This window comes from Cetorhinus maximus, chromosome 9 (assembly GCF_964194155.1).
Source record: "Cetorhinus maximus chromosome 9, sCetMax3.hap1.1, whole genome shotgun sequence".
NCBI lineage: Eukaryota > Metazoa > Chordata > Chondrichthyes > Lamniformes > Cetorhinidae > Cetorhinus > Cetorhinus maximus.
Window position 1 is genome coordinate 111579470 of NC_135887.1, and position 15379 is coordinate 111594848.

Here is a 15379-nt window from a genome sequence, read left to right on the forward strand (position 1 = left end):
TCACAACTGAAAGGTGTCCTTTTATTGATTAATGCAATTGTAACACACACTTATTCACTGCTTTACCTGAAGAAAATACTTTCATCAGTTGGCAGTTAAAATATGTTTCTGAAAACAGCATCGGAGAAATGGAAATGACTAGAGAGGTCGAACCAGATTGAATCCTCTGATCAGTGTTCAGTTCTCTGATATTCTGCGATGCTCCAAATATGACAACGCGTCCAGTGCCAATGTTCCCGGTACTACATTTAAAAAGAGCTCCAGCCCAATTCACTAACACATCTGGGACAGAGTTACAGCCCACATCACTAAACAGAGAAGTTACAAAAGGTACGCTGCAGAGAGAATGCCAGTTAGAACTACACATTTTTTCAATGGATTGTAAAAATAACCCAACTATTAAGCCTCTAAGTGCTTCCTGCTTTGCCTATTGCACAGAAATGCTGGTTACAGAAAGGTCATACTGAATGAGTTGTCAGGGACCTGGTCTGGATGAAACAGCAATGTTAGCTGTGTCAGCCAGGTCCTGTTCTCTTCCAACACCGTCCTCACCCTGTGGAACATTCCACGTGGGGTCATGCTCGTCATATTGTTCTGCGTTTCCCTTGTTATAGAGACCAATCACCAAATCCATGTCTGCAGCCAGGACCTCTTCCATATCTGGCATCATGTAGGTGTAACTCTCCCCATCCCTAAGACCTTCCAGGGCAACGACTGGAGGAAACAGCACCTGTTCCATTTCCATATACTGAGGAGGGTCTGTTGTGACTGTCCCCTTCTCAAAGTCAGAGTCTTTACACACGGACAATAAGGCTTTACTGAGGGAGATGGGTGGGAGAATGAAAGAAAAAAAAAGATTTCAACAATCTCTCTGCGTAATGTATACAAACATCTTATACTATATACGCACGTACACTGTCTGGTACACATCTGACACACCCTAAAATATGAAGACAGGAACAGGGGATGACCATTCAGCCCCACCAATCTGTTTAGTTATGATCTAATTGAATGGCTAATCTACACAACTCCATTTATCCACCTTGTCTCCATATCTCTCGATACCATTACACACGACAGACACCACTGAAATTACAAGTAATAACAATAGTTTGCCAACTGCTCGAGTTTATAAAGATTCCTGTTAGCTTTGTGAAGTACCTCAAGAAACTTTAACATAGAAAAGACACTACGTAAATGCAAAATGTTGCTGAAAGTGTACAAGTTATCACTGACAAATGCTTTTAAACAACGATCCAGAGAGATTTTGTTCACTGAGAAGCCTTGCTGTCAGAATTTGGAATGAATTCAGTCTTTGATCAGAATGAAACTTTAGTTAAATGATTGAATATTTTTTATTTTATGTCTGGAAGTTTGCGTCTATATTAAGAAGCTTTAAATGATAATTTTTATAATTCACTTTCAAGATGTTGGTGTTGCTGGCAAGACCAGAATTTAATGCCCACCCCTTCCACAGCCGAGGGGCTTGCTAGGCCATTTCAGAGGACAGTTAAGAGTTCTGTGTGGGACAGAAGCTACATATAGACCAGATCACGAGGATTGCCGGCTTCATTCCATGAAGGATATTAACAAACCAATTCGGTTATGACAATTCGACAGCTTCATGGTCACTTTTAGAGACCAGCTTTTGAATTCCCGATTTGAAAAAACTGAATTCAAATTTTCAAACTGCATGGTGGAATCCAAAAGTCAGCACCTCCAACAGTGCAGCGCTCCCCTAGTACTGTTCCTCTGACGGTAGAGCCTTCCCTCAGGAATTTGCTTCTGACAGTGTAGTGTAGCACTCCCTCAGGTGTAAGAACAGAAAGTGCTGGAAATACTCAGCAGGACTGGGAGCATCTGTGGAGAGAGAGACAGAGTAAATGTTTGGAGTCGAATATGACTTCTTCAGAACTGAAGGAAGGTAAAAATGTGATGGGTTTTATGCCATTCAAAGGGTGGGCGGGGGAAGGGGGGCGGTGGGGGAGAACCACCAAAGAGAAGATCAGCGATAGGGTAGAGGATGGGAGAGATGAAATGACAAAGATGTCATGGAACAAAAGGCAAAGGAAATAGTAAAGGTTGTGGTAAAGCAACAAAGCATTTGTCCAGAGGGAGTATGAATAATGAACAGCTGCGTTTGAAAGCAAAAACATAAAAAACAAGATTCAGACCAGCACATGCAAAATAAACGAATCAAAACGGAGGACAGGGTTTATGGTTTTAAATTGTTGAACTCAAATCTCGAGTCCAGAAGGCTGCAAAGTTCCTAACTGGAAGATGAGGTCTGTTCCTCGAGCTTGCACTGGAACACTAGAGCAGACTGAGAACAGAAGTGTGAGGGCGAGAACAAAGTGATGAATTAAAGTGGCAAGCAACCGGCAGCTTGGGGGTCATGCTTGCAGACTGAGCGGGGGCGCTACACAAAGCATTCCCCCGATCTGCATTTGGTCTCCCCAATGTAGAGGAGACTGCACTGTGAGCAAAGAATACAACATATTAAATTGAAAGATAGTAAATCACTGCATCACCTGTAAGGAGTGTTTGGGGTCGTGGACAGTGAGTAGTCAGGAGGTAAAAAGGCATGTGTTACACTTCCTGCGATTGCATGGGAGTGTGTCATGCGAAGGTGTCGAGGTGTTTAGCATGATTGAGGAATGGCCAAGGGTGTCACGGAGGCAACAGGGGAGATGTGTTTGGCGGTGGCATCTTGCTGGAGGTGGCAGAAATAGCATAGAATGATCCTTTGAATGTGGAGGCTGGTGGGGTGGAAAGTAAGGGGAACCCCATCATCATTCTTGATGGGAGAAGAAGATGGTGCTGCCCCTCCGACAGTGCAGCGCTCCCTCAGTGCTGCCCCTCCGACAGTGCAGCGCTCCCTCAGTGCTGCCCCTCCGACAGTGCAGCGCTCCCTCAGTGCTGCCCCTCCGACAGTGCAGCGCTCCCTCAGTGCTGCCCCTCCGACAGTGCAGCGCTCCCTCAGTGCTGCCCCTCCGACAGTGCAGCGCTCCCTCAGTGCTGCCCCTCCGACAGTGCAGCGCTCCCTCAGTGCTGCCCCTCTGACAGTGCAGCGCTCCCTCAGTGCTGCACTGCAAGTGCCCGCCTGGATTATGTGCTCAAGTCTCTCGAGTGGAACTTGAACCCATGAACTTCTGATTAAGAGGTCAAAGTGCTATCCACTGAGCCACAGCTGACACATATATGGCCTGGTTTTAACCCTGAATTGAATGTTAAGTAGTATGTCAGAAATGATTTACTTTCCTTATTCTTGACAAGTATCTTAATATTAATACTTGATCTTGCAGAACTTTAAAAAGTCTATCATAAAGCAAAGCATGATTTAAAGTTCATGATTGACATAATCAGATTTTAAGTTACAGCCCAAAAGGAACATGAGAGAGAAGCAGATATGTTGCTGACAAACAGCAAGTTGTAGATGGATAAGTATAGTGTGATTACAGTCAGCCCCTGTGTGTTCAATGCACAATCTTCAAACCCGCTTATTTGTGTGTTCCAAAAGTAGGAGACAAACTCAATGATGTTTTTACTCTGTATAAGTGAACGGGATTTGAGTGAGTTAAAGTCAGGTCTATTCTCTTTGTACAAATTCCAAACCAATCCTGGATGGACAGCCACCTACCCTTCAGGTTGACACATCAGACCCTTTGAGCAGGGACAGTGGTCCAAAGCTCCTTCTGGCTCCATCTCCCAAGTGATGAGGTCGAACAATCGGTGCGCCGGATCATGGCAGGGCTGGCCCTTGGTGGGCAGTGGGGTGCACACAGGAAACAAGAGATCTGAGTGAAATCAATAGAGACTTTGTGACAGCATTACTGTGACTGCAATGCCAGTGAGGATTCTGGGCAACAGGCTATTGAACAAATACTCAAATCTCTCTCACTACCAAACGAGCAAATTTGACTTTTCACAATTTATTATTAGAGGGAATAAGTATTTGCAAACTGATCCCATTTACAGTTCATGCCAGGCTAGATCATGAAGAATTTTGGAACAACAAAAGCATTATACCATACAACATAGAATTTATTTTGGGGTTGGCCTGTCCCTTTACGTTCACCAAGGTTAACTGCTGCAAATTTATGCAGCCTGAAGCCAGAGTCTAATTGCTGTAAGTGGATGCAGCCTGAGGCCAATCACAGTTTAAAAGGGGAGGTTAGACATCAAGGCCGCATTTGACCGGGTTGGGAATCAAGGAGCCCTAGCAAAACTGGCGTCAAAGGGAATCGGGGGAAAACTCTGTTGGTTGGAGTCATACCTAGCACAAAGGAAGATGGTTGTGGTTGTTGGAGGTCAGTCATCTCAGCTCTAGGACATCACTGCAGGTGTTCCTCAGGGTAGTGTCCCAGGCCCAGCCATCTCCAGCTGCTTCATCAATGACCTTCCTTCCATCATAAAGGTCAGAAGTGGGGATGTTCGCTGATGATTGCACAATGTTCACCATTTGCAACTCCTCAGATACTGAAACAGTCCATGCCCATATGCAGCAAGACCCGAACAACATTCAGGCTTGGGCTGATAAGTGACATTTGTGCCACAAAAGTGCCAGGAAATGACCATCTCCAACAAGAAACAATCCCTTTGACATTGAATGGCATTACTATCGCTGAATCCTCACTATCAACATCATGGGAGCTATCTTTTACCAGAAACTGAACTGTACCAGCCATATAAATACTGTGGCTACAAAAGCAGGTCAGAAGCTGGGAATTCTGCAGTGAGTAACTTGCCTCCTGACTCCCCAAAGCCTGTCCACCATCTTCAAGGCACAAGTCAGGAGTGTGATGGAATACAAGTGATGGGATAAGCGTAGCTCCAGCAACACACAATAAATACATCATCCACAACAGCGCACTTGTTTAGCACCCCATCCACCAGCTTAAACATTCACTCCCTCCACCACTTATGCATAGTGGCAGCATTGTGTACCATCTATAAGATGCACTGCAGAAACTCATGAAGGCTCTTTCAACGGCACCTTCCAAACTTGTGACCTCTACCATCTAGAAGGACAAGAGCAGCAGATACATGGGAACACCATCACCTGGAAGTTCCCCTCCAAGTCACTCACCATCCTGACTTGGAAACATATCGCCATTCCTTCACTGTCACTGGGTCAAAATCCTGGAACTCCCTCCCTAACAGAACTGTGGGTGTACCTACACCACATGGACTGCAGCAGTTCAAGGCAGCGGCTTACCACCACCTTCTCAAGGGCAATTAGGGATGGGCAATAAATGCTGGCCTTTTCAGCAATGCCCACATCCCATGAAAGAATAAAAAAAAATTGCTGTAAGTCAATAGAGCCAGAGGCCAATTAGAGTTTAATTGCTGTGTGGGCTGGAAACTTTGCAGGCTGTCAGCTGCTCGAGAATTTCTATCTCCAAATCTGGGAAACAAACAGCTTTAAATGGTTTTATTCTTTTATAATAGACAGTCAGCCCCAAGTGAAAGTCACCTTTAGTAACAGGGCCATTATTTGAGCTAAACTGCACATTGGATATTGTGCAAGTTCTTAAACTGATACCTGTTAGACCTGATAATATGCTTTCAGTATTCTCACATTTTGGAAGTCCAGTAGTAGGAGCTTGTGCGGAGGGAGAGTTTAAACAGAATCATCGTGATTTAATGTGTGCAACTCACAATTGTGGAAGGCACAGCACAGGTCTGCACTGCAGTCACGTTGCTGCTCACAGATGGAGCCAGTTTGTCCTTTCATTGCACTCGCTTTGCATTGTCCCCAGATACACAAATAATCCAAATAACATTCTTCATCTCGAGTGCAATTCTAAAGAAAGTCAGAATAAATTTATGGTCAACACAATTCAGCAGCTTGAAGAACGAGTGGAAGCATCATGAAAATTGATGACGACGCATTAATGAGAATTTATTTGTTTTTGGGACATGAGTGATAAGTTTGATGGTGATGGTTTGATAAGGTGCCACATCAAAGATTATTACAGAAAATAAAAGCGCATGGTGTAGGGGGTAACATATTAGCATGGACAGAAGATTGGCTGGCTGGCTGGCTGGCAGAAAGCAGGGAGTATGTATAAATGGGTCTTTTTCTGATTGGCAGGATGTGAAAAGTGGAGTCCCACAGGGGTCTGTACTGGGGCCTCAACCTTTTACAATTTACATCAATGACTTAGATGAGGGGACTGAAGACATGGTAGCTAAATTTGCCGATGGCACAAAATAGGTAGGAAAGTATGTTGTGAAGAGGACATGGGGAGGTTGCAGATGGATATAGATAGGTTGAGTGAGTGGGCAAAGATCTGGCAAATGGAGTTTATTGTAGGGAAACGTGAAGTTGTTCACTTTGGTAGGAAGAGCAGAAAAGCAGAGTATTACTTAAATGGAGAATGGCTGCATAATTCTGAGGTGCAGAGGGATCTAGGCGTTCTAGTATGAGTCACAAAAAGTCAGTGTTCAGGTACAGCAAGTAATTAAGGCTAATGGAATGCTATCCTTTATTACGAGAGGAGTTGAACATAAAAGTAAGGATGTTGTGCTTCAGTTATACAGGGCATTGGTGAGACCGCACCTCAAATAGTGTGTGCAGTTTTGGTCTCCTTATTTAAGGATGTAAATGCATTGGAGGCGGTTCAAAGGAGATTTACTAGATTGATATCTGAAATGAGCGGGTTGTCTTACGAGGAAAGGTTGGACAGACTGGGCTTGTTTCCACTGGAGTTGAGAAGAGTGACTTGATTGAAGTGTACAAGATCCTGAACAGTCTTGACGAGGTGGACGTGGAGAGGGTGTTTCCTCTTGTGGGTGAGTCCAGAACTAGGGGCCACTGTTTTAATGTTAGGGGTCGCCCTTTTAGGACAGAGATGAGGAGAAATTTTTTTCTCTCAGAGGTTTGTGCGACTTTGGAATTCTCTGCCTCAAAAGGTGGTGGAGGCGGGGTCATTAAATGTTTTTAAGGCCAAGGTAGATTGATTCCCTTATCTAACAAGAATCAAAGGTTATTGGGGTTAGATGGGAATGTGGAAATCAAAACACAAGAAGATCAGCCATGATCTTATTGAATGGTGGAGCAGGCTCAAGGGGCCAAATGGTCTACTCCTGCTCCTATTTCTTACGTTCTTATGTGACACTGACAATGCCACATTTATTTCAAAAGGGCAGTACGTGAGAGAAAAGGGGGTAGAAAGAGATGCTGAAAAGCTGAGGTGAGGCAGATGGAATGGGAGGAGTAAGGAGTATAAACACCAGCGCAGACTAGTTGGGCCAAATTGCCTGTTTCATTGCTGTATATTCTATGTAGAAAAGTGGTTATGTGAATGGACTGGCAATCCACAGAAGATCAGACCAGGACAGTTTAAAATCTGAATTCAGTTTAAAAGATTTGGAAATAAAAGTGACCATTGAAATACCAGATCAACATAAAAACCTACTTGGTTCACTAATGTCCTTTTGGAAAGGAAATTTGCCATCCTTACCCAGCCTGGGCCTACGTGTGACTGCAGATCTACATCAATGTTGGCTTGGAAACGGTATTTAGCTCACTACCAGTAGTTAAAGAACACCCACCATCACCTTCTCAGGGCAACGGGGCACAAATAACAAATGCCCCGTCAACACCCACATCCTGAAAATTAATTTGAAAGAGCCACAATGATTGACAATACTTGCCTCCTCCTGGGATTTCCGTGGAAGGCACTTTGATTCCAACACATCTACCCAGCAGAAATGGTCCTTCCTGCAATCCTCATCAACAATACATTCCTACAGGAACACAATTCCATTCATCGTGACATTAATTAACTACAGCTACAGATATACACTCCTCTTACTGTTTACAGACAAGGAATCACTGACGATACTCGATCAACAGTGTGTTCTACTAGCAACTTGCATTAATGCGGCATCTTTAACAAAGAAAAATGTCCCATTGCACTTCATAGGAGCGATTATCAAAGAAAATTTGACATCGAACAGCATAAGGACATATTAGGACAGGTGACCAAAAGCTTGGTCAAACATGTAGGTTTAAAAGGAGGATTGGTAGAGAGGCAGACAGATTTAGGAAGGAATTTCCAGAGCCTAGGATATGGCCACCTGAGTCAGGAGGTTGTGGGTTCAAGTTCCAATCCAGAGACAAAATCCAGGCTGACACTCCAGCATAGAACGGAGGGAGTGCTGCACTGTCGGAGGTGCCATCTTTCAGATGAGAGGTTAAACTGAGGCCCAGTTTCCCCTCTCAGGTGGTTGCAAAAACTCTGATGGTACTTTTCAAAAATGAACAGGAGAGTTCTCCCCTGTGTCCTGGCCAATGTTTATTCATCAATCAATATCACTAAAAGATCATGTGACCATTTATCAATCAAATTACCATTTTGGGATCTTACTGTGCATAAATTTCCTAAATCACAAGAGTGACTATTCTTCAAAAGTGCTTCACTGGCCCATCTTGAAGATATGAAAGGCCCTATCGAAATGTAATTTCTTTCTTACTTTACAGCTACTTTTATAGTGTAGTCATCGTGGTAACATAAAGAGACGGGCCAGCCAAGTTGTGCACAGCAAGCTTCCACTAAATGACCAGATTACAAATTTTTAGGGATGGATTTGGCCAAGTGTGAAAGGGTGACCACAACAGCAGCAACTCTGCCATGTTCTTCCTTGAAAAGTGTCATGGGATCTTTTATGCCCACCTGAGGGGGCAGACGGGGATTCGGTTTAATGTCTCATCAGAAAGACAGCATCACTGACAGTGCAGCACTCCCTCAATACTTACTAGAATATCAGCCTGGATTATGGGCTCAAATCTTTATAGTGGGACTTGAACCCACAACCTTTAGCCTCAGAAGTGAGAGTGCCACCCAGAGCCATAGCTGCCATTTGGAATCCTGCATTAGATTAGGTCTAATAGGATAACAATATTTTAAAAATCAGACAAGGGTTGTGATTAAAGTAATAGCCATTAACATTTTTTCTGACATTTTCTCCTAACTCAGTCCCTTGACACCAGCCGGCAGGGTTGTCAACCCTCCGGGAACTGAAGACTAATGTCCAGGACACCGTTGAGAGCAAAACCTCAGAGGGTGCAAATTAAAGCAAGTGGTGTTATTTTTATTTTCTTGTTTATTCCTTACAAAACTCCAGGAATATATCCCATCAGCGTCTGCAACCAGGCACCAGGCTAGTCCCATAGCCTCTCTGCGCCACCTCCAGTGTCCAGATGTTTCTTCTGTGACTCAATGACCAGGTTGAAGGCAGGGTTCAAGGTGAGGGGTTAAAACAAATCACCACCCAGCTCCATGGTGACAGCCTCAGACCCCGAGGCAGTGGATCAGTTCGTGCGTCAAAGCAGCAAACAACTAGCAGCCTTACATGAAAGTTTTCATGCAACAATATATTTGAAAACACAATTAAAAGCAGCTGGCTTCTCCCAGCATGAGAGAGATGGGGGAGAGCGCGAGAGGCGGAGAGAGATGGGGGAGAGCGCGAGAGGCGGAGAGAGATGGGGGAGAGCGCGAGAGGCGGAGAGAGATGGGGGAGAGCGCGAGAGGCGGAGAGAGATGGGGGAGAGCGCGAGAGGCGGAGAGAGATGGGGGAGAGCGCGAGAGGTGGAGAGAGATGGGGGAGAGCGCGAGAGGCGGAGAGAGATGGGGGAGAGCGCGAGAGGCGGAGAGAGATGGGGAGAGCGCGAGAGGCAGAGAGAGATGGGGGAGAGCGCGAGAGGCGGAGAAAGATGGGGGAGAGCGCGAGAGGCGGAGAAAGATGGGGGAGAGCGCGAGAGGCAGAGAGAGATGGGGAGAGCGCGAGAGGCGGAGAGAGATGAGGGAGAGCGTGAGAGGCGGAGAGAGATGGGGGAGAGCGCAAGAGGCGGAGAGAGATGGGGGAGAGCGCGAGAGGCGGAGAGAGATGGGGGAGAGCGCGAGAGGCGGAGAGAGATGGGGGAGAGCGCAAGAGGCGGAGAGAGATGGGGGAGAGCACGAGAGTCGGAGAGAGATAGGGAGAGCGCGAGAGGCGGAGAGAGATAGGGAGAGCGCGAGAGGCGGAGATAGGGAGAGCGCGAGAGGCGGAGAGAGATAGGGAGAGTGCGAGAGGCAGAGAGAGATGGGGAGAGCGGGAGAGATAGGGAGAGCGCGAGAGGCGGAGAGAGATAGGGAGAGCGCGAGAGGCGGAGAGAGATAGGGAGAGCGCGAGAGGCAGAGAGAGATGGGGAGAGCGCGAGAGGCGGAGAGAGATAGGGAGAGCGGGAGAGGCGGAGAGAGATAGGGAGAGGCGGAGAGAGATAGGGAAAGCGCGAGAGGCAGAGAGAGATAGGGAGAGCGGGAGAGGCGGAGAGAGACAGGGAGAGCGGGAGAGGCGGAGAGAGATAGGGAGAGGCGGAGAGAGATAGGGAAAGCGTGAGAGGCAGAGAGAGATAGGGAGAGCGTGAGAGACAGAGAGAGATGGGGGAGAGCGCGAGAGGCGGAGAGAGATAGGGAGAACGGGAGAGGCGGAAAGAGATAGGGAGAGCGCGAGAGGCGGAGAGTGATGGGGAGAGCGCGAGAGGCGGAGAGAGATGAGGGAGAGTGCGAGAGGTGGAGAGAGATGAGGGAGAGTGCGAGAGGCGGAGAGAGATGGGGGAGACCGCGAGAGGCGGAGAGAGATGGGGAGAGCGCGAGAGGCGGAGAGAGATGGGGGAGAGTGCGAGAGGCGGAGAGATAGGGAGAGCGCGAGAATGAGAGAGAGAGACACACACACACTATTTTCTGTCATAGGGCTCTGTTTAATGCAATATCGGAACTCACTTAAATTAAATTCCAGTTATGAATTGTACATTTTTCACTCGATCACAATCTAGGATACCGTTACACACTGAACCGCTGCAGGCAGCAGCACCCAGTCTCCGTCATCTCAGTCAGTGGTAACAATCATCAGCATCTCTGCTGTCAGACTACAGCTTTTTACCCTGTGCTGCTTTCAATATTGCTTCATCTTGTTCAGAGATCAAGACAGTTACAACAGTATCCACTGTATGAGAAGCCAAGGAGAACTGCATTCTGTAACACACAGTATTATTCTGCTGCATACCTTCAGCTGCAACCCTTTAAAGCTACAAGGTTTAGTTGCTATTCGGCATAGTAGAAAATAGAGGCTAATCACTTAAATGCATCCCAAGGTCATTTAGAGGCCAAAATTATACAACTGTGAAATAAACCTGGCTCACTGATCTTAAAATTATTCAATGCTGTACACCAAAATATTATTTTGAGAGAAATCTCTAATTCACATTTGAATGCATCAATACTCCCTATTTCCACCATCTCCCAAGGGAGAGGCTGTTCCATAGATTGATCACTCACTCACCGAAATATTATTAGAACAGGAGAGCTGAATGGCCTCCTTCGAGCAGCCGGTTCTACCATTCAACTACAGAATCTTCACAGTGCAGGAGGCCATTCAGCTCATTGAGTCTGCATTGGCTCTCTGGAAGAGCTTTCTACTTAGTCCCACTCCCTTGCCTTATCCCTTTAGCCTTGCACATTCTCTCTTTTCAGGTAGCAATCCAATTCCCTTTTGCATACCTCGATCGAACCTGCCTCCACCACCCTCTCAGGAAGCTGATTCCATACTCCAACCCCCCTCTGGGTGAAAAAAAATTTTCCTCACATCACATTTACTCCTTTTGTCAATTATTTTGAATTTGTGCCCTCTAGTTCTTGATATTGTCTTCAGTGGGAACAGTTTCCCACCATTTACCCTGTCCATGCTCCTCAGGACCTTGTATCTCTATCAAGTCTCCTTTCAGCCTTCTTTTCTCCAAGGAAAACAGTCCCAACCTCCAATCTATCCTCATAGCTAGTTCTTTATCCCTGGAATCATTCTTGTGAATCTCCTCTGTACTCTCTCCAATGCATTCGCATCCTTCCTCAAGTATGGTGCCCAGAACTGGACACAGTACTCATAATAATAAGACATAGGAGCAGAAATTAGGCCATTCGGCCCATTGAGTCTGCTCCACCATTCAATCATGGCTGATAAGTTTCTCAACCCCATTCTCCCGCCTTCTCCCCGTAACCTTTGATCCCCTTACCAATCAAGAACCTATCTATCTCGGTTTTAAATACACTCAATGACCTGGCCTCCACAGCCTTCTGTGGCAATGAATTCCATAGATTCATCACATTCATACTCCAGATGAGGCCTAACTAGTATCTTATACAAGTTCAACATGACTCCCTACTCTTGTACTCAATGTCCCTATTAATAAAGCCTAAGTTAGTATATGCTTTATGAACTGCTCTCTCAACATGCCCTGCCATCTTCAATGGCTAGTGTAAATATACACCGAGATCCCTCTGCTCTTGCACCTCCTTTAGAGTTTCTCCCTTTATTTTATACTGTCTCTCCATATTCTTCCTGCCAAAATGAACAACCTCACACTTCTCTAAATTGAACTTCATCTGCCACTTGTCTGCCCAATCCACTAACATGTCTATGTTCTTTTGAAGTTCAAGACTATCCTCATCACAGTTGACAACCTTCCCCATCTTTGTATCATCTGCAAGTTTTGAAATCATGACCTGCACACCACAATCTAGGTCATTAATATATATCAGGAAGAGCAAGGGTTCCAACATTGACCCCTGGGGAACACCACTACAAACCTTCCTCCAAACTGAAAAACAACCATTTAGCACTACACTTTGTTTCCTGTCACTCAGACGATTTCTAATCCAAGTGCCTATTTTCCCTTTTATTCCATGAGCTAGAATTTTGCTCAAGTCTTGTGTGGCACTGTATCAAATGCCTTTTGAAAATCTAATTACGCCACATCAACAGCATTGCCCCTATCAACCTTCTCTGCTACCTCCTCAAAATACTCCAGCAAGTTAGTTTAACATAATTTTCCCTTAATAAATACACGCTGCTTTCCTTAATTATCCTGCACTTGTCTAAGTGACTACTGATTTTGTCCCAACCTATAGTTTCTGGAAGTTTCCCTACCACGGAGGTCAAACTGACTGGCCTGTAGTTACCAGCTTTATCCCTGCATCCCTTTTTGAACAAGGGTGTAACATTTACAGTTCTCCTGTGTCTAAGGAACACTGGAAGATTATCACTAGTGCCTCTGCAATTTCCACTCTTGCTTCCCCTCAGTACCCTTGGATGCATCTCATCCAGTCCTTGGTACTTTTTCGTTTTTTTTTTAAAGATAACCTTTCTAACACCTCCTCCTTCTCAACTGTAAATTCTTCTAGTGTATCAGTTATCTCCTCTCTCACCTAGGCCTGGGTAACAACAGCTTCCTTTGTAAAGGTAGATGCAAAGTTTAATATCTCCGCTATTTCTCCTGCCTTCGCATGGCAAGTCCCCGTTTTTATCCCTAATCATCCCTACTCTTTTTACCACCCTGTTATTATTTATAATTAGAACATGGTAAATCTGGATCTTAATTTTGCCTTTTCTCCATTTACCTTGATTCCTGTACCTGGCAAAAATCTATCGATCTCAACCTTGAAAGGTCCGATCAAACCCACCAACTCCCACCAGATAACACCAAGTTAGGAGAGTGGGAATTCCAGATTTCCACTTGTGTGTGAAGCAGTGCTTCCCAATTTATCTCTCAGTCTGTCTGACTCTAATTTTAAGATTATGTCCAATGCTCACTCTGATTTCCCTACACTGTGTGCAGCCCATACAATGCACTGTGCAATCGCTTTCGGACTGCCACATGGTCGCACACCTTAAAGGGACCGCTCTCGTGTGCGGCCTGTTTGTCTCTTGCACAGTAAGTTATAGGCTGCTGCATGGTAATGCACCTGCACAGCTTAGAGGGAACATTAATTAGGTCCCCTTGTTTCCAACTTCACACCAGAGGAAATCGTCTGTCTGCATCTACCCTACCAAATTGTTTCAACATTTTAAACACCTCGTTCAGATCACCCCTCAATCTCCTAAACTCAAGGGAATATAAGTCTGCTCTCTGCAATCAGTCCTCAATTTAACTCTCTAAACACTAGTGTAACTCTGCTAAATCTCTGCGACAGTCATCCAAAGTCAAGATATCCTCCTAAGTGTGTGCTGTCCAGAAATTAACAGTTATTCCAGATGGGGTCTGACCAAGACTTTGTACAACTTCCCTCTTTTTATATTCCAGCCCTATTGAGATAAAGGCCAACATTCCATTAGCCTTCTTGACTATACTATGTCTTTTAAGCTTTTAATTATTTATGCACCTGAGCTCCCAGGTCTTTCTGCTCCTCTACAATCCTTGGTTTCTCATCATTTAGAAAATATTCTAATTCATCTTTTAGGTCCAAAGTAGATGACCTCACTTCCACACGTTGAACTCCATCAGAATAAGTGGCCAAAACAATGGCAATCTGTCAAAGTACCTTCCTGCTCCCATCTGCATTACTGTCCTTCCTAACTTAGTGTTACCCGCAAAATTGGATATCCAATGCTCTATTCCTTCATCCAAGTTAGTAATGAACGTTGCGAAGAGTTGAGACCCCAGTACAGATTCTTGGGGAGATTCACTGAACACATCTGTGGCCAATCGGGGGAACAATTCCTTTCATCTTATCTTCTTACTAAGGGAATTAAGGGATATGGGGATAGCGTGGGAAGGTGGAGTTGAGGTAGGAGATCTGCCTTGATCTTGTTGAATACACTTCATGCTCAAAGGACCAAACGGCCTTCTTCAAAGAACAGCAAATTGATTTTGAGGAAGCTGATGGAAATGCAACACCCACTATGTTATAACAGCATCAAACAATGAGTCAACTTGAGTGCTAGGCACTGGGGAGGGTTTGCTGAGAAGTTTTTGTGCAGAATTCCTTGGAACCAGACATTCAATCCAGTCTAAACTGATGGGAATGGAAGTTTCAATCCTTTGGTTGCTGCTGTCTGGATCGACATCAAACAGGGACTCTCATTGCCCAGGCTATGAATCATAAAACTACAAATTAGAACAAGATGCTGACATAAGACATTTGCATGACAAGCCTCAGATTGTTGTTCCAGGAACAAATGAGGGAACGTCAGCTGGAATGTAAAGGTTACAGTGCTCACCACAAAATAGTCCTGAACATTTACTCTGTTGTTGAAACATATTAATGGGTGAGTGTCCAGGCTATTTGTTATCAGTAATTGTACAGTGTCCCCATGGAACCAGACGTCAAGTTTAAAAAGGAAGTTGTATATCCAAGTTAGTAGATGACAGTAAGTTGGGGGCAATCACTTCTGGCAGTTAACAATTTCCAAAAGACATTCAGTACTCAAAAAAGTTCATCTGCACTGTTTCATTTCACTGATGTGCACCAGCAATAAAACACTTATTTTGGATGTTTTATGCAGTTTACTCTGAACATTTTTCGTTTGCGAATCTGATGGCCTCACCCTTTTTAAT

At 45.0% G+C, this 15379-nt stretch overlaps 1 protein-coding gene across 2 annotated transcripts in view; it reads right to left on the bottom strand.

Moving 5' to 3' along the window:
• Positions 1–15379, bottom strand: part of dkk3b (dickkopf WNT signaling pathway inhibitor 3b) — a 33617-nt gene continuing 18238 nt past the window's right edge. The window contains exons 3-6 of one of the 2 annotated variants that reach the window (XM_078549360.1): positions 7663–7755; positions 5662–5806; positions 3641–3797; positions 3–818 (exon numbers count right to left, since the gene is read on the bottom strand). In XM_078549360.1, coding sequence (XP_078405486.1) covers positions 476–818; positions 3641–3797; positions 5662–5806; positions 7663–7755 — 738 coding nt within the window. In that variant the 3' untranslated portion in view covers positions 3–475. Of the gene's footprint in view, positions 819–3640; positions 3798–5661; positions 5807–7662; positions 7756–15379 lie in introns of both variants that reach the window. The other variant, XM_078549358.1, reaches the window with a different exon arrangement.